Source organism: Theobroma umbraticum, unplaced genomic scaffold (genome assembly GCF_002168275.2).
Source record: "Theobroma umbraticum cultivar Fairchild unplaced genomic scaffold, ASM216827v3 scaffold_44.0, whole genome shotgun sequence".
Taxonomy (NCBI): Eukaryota; Viridiplantae; Streptophyta; class Magnoliopsida; order Malvales; family Malvaceae; genus Theobroma; species Theobroma umbraticum.
The window spans coordinates 7,254,823-7,260,822 of NW_018397255.1; the positions used below are offsets into that span (position 1 = coordinate 7,254,823).

Genomic DNA, 6,000 nt, shown 5'->3' on the forward strand with positions numbered 1-6,000 from the left:
ATTGGTGCATGATGTTTTTACTAAAATAATAAGATTTGAATCTCTTTTCTAAAATAAAAAAATTATTTTAAATATCAAAAAATTTTGATTATCACTCAAGCCGCATGTCTTGGTATGTCTCACTTCATTAGTGATTGAGTTAGGGTAAGTTATGGAATAAATCATTGACAAATAGCATATTAACTTGAAATTTAACAAAAAATGAAAAAGGACTGTAAAAAAAGATTTAGATAATTGACATTTTTCATTAAATTAAATTGGTATAATTATTCAAATGACCATGGTTAACTATTTAAAAGGAATAATGCTTTAAAAAGGTTTTAGTCTATTCATAAAAGTTCAAATAAACTTTCTTTTATGAGATTATATTTAAGTCAAGTCACCAGATAAAATGATTCAAAATTAAAAATAAAAAAGAAAAACAAAATTCATTAAATTCCATTTCCAAAAATAAACGTAAAAAATTAAACTCAAAGTAAAGTTACATTACTATATAAATTCTACATCAAAATTAATAGCTATCCAACGAAAACACCAAAAGAACCAAAGTCAAGATAAAACTTAACCACTTAATAGTTGTTAATTTTCCTACCATTGAAAATTAACGATCAATCTTTCTGGTTGATTTTTTTATGATTCTTTTTATCTTTCGATAAGACAACAATATGAGGCTTCATAGTTTTGTCCCTGTTTGAGTTTAATTACAGCAACAATTACTTAGAGTACGTTTGTTTAGTGAAATAAATAAAAATATAATAGAGTAGTTATTATATGAGAATAGAATAAAGTGAGAATAGAGTAGAATAGTTATTATTTAGTTTATTACGATGAATAAAATAGAATGAAAATAATTATAATAACTTATTGCAATATTTAGTTGATAACAATAATTTTGAAATAAGAAAGGAGTAGAAAATAAAAAAGTAAAAATACCTTTTATTATTTATATGATTATTTATTTTTATTAATTTTTTAAATATTAATAATTAATAATTTAAATAGTAATATTTTATTTATAATTTAATATTATTATGATTAAAATATAAATAATTTTAATTAATTTTCAAACTTAAAATATTAATTTTTATAATATATAATTAAAAAAGAAAACTTTTTATTGTAATAATATTTATTTTTTAAAAATAATAAAATTTTATCTTTTGGAATAGCTTAGCTATTCCCTGTACCAAACATGTTGCTAGAGAGAAGAAGAGGAAGAGATTGTGTGACAGCAAGAGGGCAGAGAGATAAAAGAAATTATTTTTTTTTTAAGAAAATTTTGGTAAAATTTATTTTTAAATTTCTAAAAAAATTATATATTTTTTAATAGAATGATATTATTATATCATTTAATAGTGAATAGAAACTAAACATTATCAATATATCAATTGTATGTCATTTGTCTATCTTGTGACATATTAATATATACTAATATGACATGATGAGATAATTAATTGATATTTTCATTTTTCACCCCAATATTATATTAGTAGTACATAAATATAAAATAATAAATTATATTTTAATTAATTATAAAATAAAAATAAAAATTAAATTAAAAATATTTATTTTATATTTTTAAATTGTTCATAAATTTTTTCGAACATTGCCCGCTCACTCAATCAGCTCTTTTGCAAACAACAACTCGTAGACCTCACGACGCAGCGTTTAGTGCTATCCCAAAAGTAGGGGTTCGGGGGTGCAGCAATCGGCCGTTGGGACTATAAAAAGCGACTCAAATCCCGGCGTACGCTTAGGTTTTTCTTCTCTCTTTTCTTTCTTCTTTTCTGTTGTTGTCTTTTTAAAAGAATTGGGTTTGGTTGGTGATTGTTTGTTTTGGTTGGATCAAATGATGAGTCTGAGAGACCAACAACATGATGGATTCGTTCCATGATTCCTCGTATTAAAGTCTCTGATGATCAAATTCTCTTTTATTTTATTTATTTTTTGTTCTTTTATAATTTGATTCGGCGCGTTTTTTGTGTTTTTCCTCTGATAACTAAATGGAGCTTTTCCCTTCTCTTTAAAGAAAAATAAAAAACTAGTTTTTGCTTCTAATGCAACAAATTGATCCTTGTTTAGCTGGGTTCTGAAATTGTGAAGTCCTTCTGCCTTGTGAATGGCAAAAGGGTCACCCATCCTAGATTTAACTGATTCGAATTCATTATATTCTGTTTGGAATTTTGATTCGGTTTGACCAACCTTGGCTAACTAGGCAGGGGTAAAGCATGGGATGGATGCCCAATATGAATAGCAAGGTAAATGTGATTAAGGGTGTAATTATGGTAAGCCTAGACACTAATTGATGCTTCCACAAGCCTTATATTGCAAGATAGCACACCCTGCAAACCAATAATTCCTTCACCATAAAAATAAAAATGGACAGCTAATCTCAATCGTTTAGCTTAATGGCGTGATTCATGTATGCCCATCAAGCCGAAATAAAAAGATTAACAAATGCCGACTTATTCTATTCACTTGTACATTTTTAAATTCAGTCAGTATATACACTAAGTAAGATATGAAAGGTGGTTGTAGTTGTACCAAAGCAGAAGCAAATGCTTCTGGTTGTGGATAGTGCAAGGACGTGTATTCTCCAGGGGAAACAAAGCCACCAGCCTATTAAATATGTTGCAAATCTTTCAACAGTTGGGAGTGATTAAGTATTCAATTGAATCCCATTAGTTACTGTAACTCTTTGAGCGATAAGGAATATCATGCGCAACTGCTCCCTGGTCAGTGGTTGTCAGGTTAAAGTTACAGAGTAAGGAATGGTAGAGCTCCAATTCCATGGCATCCAACAGAGATCAGAGAAGTTCGGGATTTATTATCTTTGAAGTTACACTGAGATCCAAATTTATGGAGCGTGTTGCTGCTGCTAGTAACAACTATATCGTCCATGAGTCAACTAATTTTAGTGATATGCAATTTCCAGTGAGAAGCTAGGGAAGTCTTGTTGGAGAACAAAATTAGCCTGGTGATCATATAAAAAATTGCACAACTTGCTTGAACCATATGATACTTTGCTATGTTTGGAAATGTTTGCATTGCGCATGATTTTCCGATTCAACTTTAAAATTTGTTCTTGTTTGTTTAATTTACCCTCAACATTTAAATCTGAAGATTTTGACAGCCTCATCATTCCTTCAAGAGAGAGAGAGAGATCTGCATCATACTAAATAGCCTAATTACATTTATAGCAAACTCATAAAACTTGTTCAGCCAGAGTACTCGTATCAGTGAACAGGGCAGTATCTCGTTATATCTAATCGAATTAACAACGGAAGGAAGTTTGCAAGGAAAATTTGTACTTGAGATCAGCATTCATACGTAGCCATCTCATGCTTCAGTTTTATGGAGTGATACACCTTCTCTATAGACTAAGCCTCCCTTCTTTGTAGTATGCAGGTAGATTCATCCGAGATCATCTTGTAAATCGGCTTAAAATTCAGTGTCGAAACACGCTAACACGATCTTTGAGACCATGGACCTCGCAAAAGGGATGTAGCTCAAGCTATACCTATATATTAAGGAAATCAAAAAAAGGGAAAAACATTAAGATTCAGACTTTAATGAAAACAAAGATATAATTCTTGGCAGCATGATGAATGACTCCTCAACCAGGAGTTCCACCAAAGTAGGCAAGGGCCACTGCATCTATAAATCCAAGAATTTTCACACCAAAAATTTTACGGAACATCATGCTGTTCCAATATTCGGTCCTCAGTTTTCTTTTAGTAGTGGTATATGTTGCTTAACCATATTTGTCTCAAATGCTGTACAGGACAGAACATAATTGTTTGGTTCTTTGGAGAACCATAACTCCTTTGTGATATGGTAAAATTAAATAGAAGCAACATATATTGAATTTGAATGTTTTTACATACCAAATCAGTGCACCAAATTCTAAAATGATGGCCAAAAGTGTCAATAGCTTGTTATGAACCTGCTCAATGAGATGGGAGAGTTAAGGTTATCACTAACCTGTCGCATCTTAAATTACTGAAAGTTTAAAAAAGAAAAAGGGGGGCAGGATGATAAAAATAAAAGACAAAAGGCTAATAGTGACTTACATAGAAAGCACAAAACAGAGCAATAATCATGCTTGCAAGATATATGGCCGTTGCATATATCCGAACAGGATCAAGCATCATTGACACCTGCCTTTTTGGCCCAATGAGGAATGTGGTGCTGCCATACAAAAGACTCCAACTTAGCATCTGAAATAAACACAATAGCCACAAAGAAAAATTATAAATGGAAAGAAATGGAGCTACTTTGACGAGGGACTCCATAACACAAAGAAGTTGCATAAACAAGCAACAAAGAAACCAGCAGTCTGTAAAAAGTTCGTAATCCACATATTAAAAGTTAGAGCAGCAAAGGTTGTCTCTCCCAACTCCCTTCCCTTCCAAAGAAGAGGAAGAGAGAAGATCAGAGGACACAAACATGACAGCACAAAATGCTTGAACAAATTATTACAAGGACATGGTAAGATATAACAAAAAAAATATTATTTTCATACATACATCAATGCAGAAAGAGTCATAAAAGCTATTAAGGTTATTTTATTATCCTATAAATAAATTTTCAATAGTTTAAGTAGCCTTCAAATTTGGATTTAAAAGAAGCTAAAACCAGAAAGCAAGCTGGCCCAATCTCCTGGCCAAAAAAAATCTGGATCCATATGGCTTAAAAAAAGTCACAAGCTTGACACACACCAAATTTTAGGCCTACAAAAATATAGGCATCTTTTTCTCACAGGTCATGCTTTTCTCTTCCTAACCCGGTCACCACCATCAAGCAGCTTCCTCTGTCTCTTCTTCACTAGCTTCAGGCAACATGATAGATCAGAATCAACAGAGGCAAATGACATTAGTCATCACCTCAACGACCAAGTCAGCTCACTCCTATCTTTCTTTCTTCCTCTTCCTCTTCTTGAATATCATATCTTTCTCATCTCTCTATCTCTATCTGCTGTAGGGAGTGCTCATGTCATTGCTTCATCGGTGGCAGTGCTATCCCCTTTAAATCTCTTTTCAATTTTGAATCCCATGTCCACTCCAGTATCCATGCCTCCGCCACAAGATCTTTCATTTTAACTTTGCCACATCTGCCATGTAGTGATATTCCATATCCATGACAAACATGACCCTAATATGCCTAGGGGTGATGGATGTTCATGCTTCATAGGAAGGAATGAAAAACAAAGGTTCATCAATAAGAGTATGCACTTTTCCATAAAAACCAATGAGTGAAATAAAAGGAAAATTAACAAAAATGAATAATAAACAGACAACAATCAATTTTTAGGAGCAAAGGTGACTAAATTTTTAAAGTAATTTTGCCTAGCATTGAACCAGCAAAACTTCATTGCATACATGTACCTCATGATCAGGAAGTACAACATGAGCCCCTTGTCACTTTGTTAAGGATTTAACATCCTTTACTCAAAAAAGAAATAAAAGACCAATAGCTATTTATTTTGGGTAGTAATGCTTTACTTGGAATAGTGAAAAGGGAATGAAGGAAAGTGGATGGGAGAAAACTAGGGAGGGAAAAACTCATTCCCCTAATATGTTTTGAAGAATGGAAACATACCATGCATCACACCAAAAAATCTACTTCCTCTATGGAAAGAAAACTATTTCCCTTCCTCCCCAGTGCTCTACGATCAGCTATTGAATTTCACAGTTTGCAAGTACCCTTTTGTTCTGGCTTCTCCTTCCCTCCAGCTAAACAGTGTGTCAATGATAGGTGGAGGAAATCTCATGCACACTTAAATAATTTAAACTAGCCACCAAAACCTATACCATGCATGAACAAAGCACACAAACAACTAAACCATGAGAACAGGTGACTATGTGCACCTGCAGACAAATGTAAATGCATAATCACACATGTTATAGTCTCACCAACAAATTAGAAGCCTGACAAATAAATATATAAATTTAGATCCAAACCTTCCAAGTGAAAGCAAATTGCCAAATGTAAATGTGA

At 32.2% G+C, this 6,000-nt stretch overlaps 1 protein-coding gene and 1 non-coding gene across 2 annotated transcripts in view; one reads left to right on the top strand and one right to left on the bottom strand.

Moving 5' to 3' along the window:
• The first annotated feature begins 1,842 nt into the window (after nucleotides 1–1,842).
• On the top strand, nucleotides 1,843–1,921 carry LOC149527631 (small nucleolar RNA Z199). The gene has a single exon (XR_016350815.1). It is a non-coding gene; the product is annotated as a small nucleolar RNA Z199 (small nucleolar RNA).
• Nucleotides 1,922–3,170: 1,249 nt separating this feature from the next.
• Nucleotides 3,171–6,000, bottom strand: part of LOC110409831 (Got1/Sft2-like vescicle transport protein family) — a 5,354-nt gene continuing 2,524 nt past the window's right edge. The window contains exons 3-6 of the mRNA XM_021419310.1: nucleotides 5,964–6,000; nucleotides 4,074–4,191; nucleotides 3,888–3,946; nucleotides 3,171–3,520 (exon numbers count right to left, since the gene is read on the bottom strand). The exon at nucleotides 5,964–6,000 is cut by the window's right edge and continues 37 nt beyond it. Coding sequence (XP_021274985.1) covers nucleotides 3,442–3,520; nucleotides 3,888–3,946; nucleotides 4,074–4,191; nucleotides 5,964–6,000 — 293 coding nt within the window. The 3' untranslated portion in view covers nucleotides 3,171–3,441. The remainder of the gene's footprint in view (nucleotides 3,521–3,887; nucleotides 3,947–4,073; nucleotides 4,192–5,963) is intronic.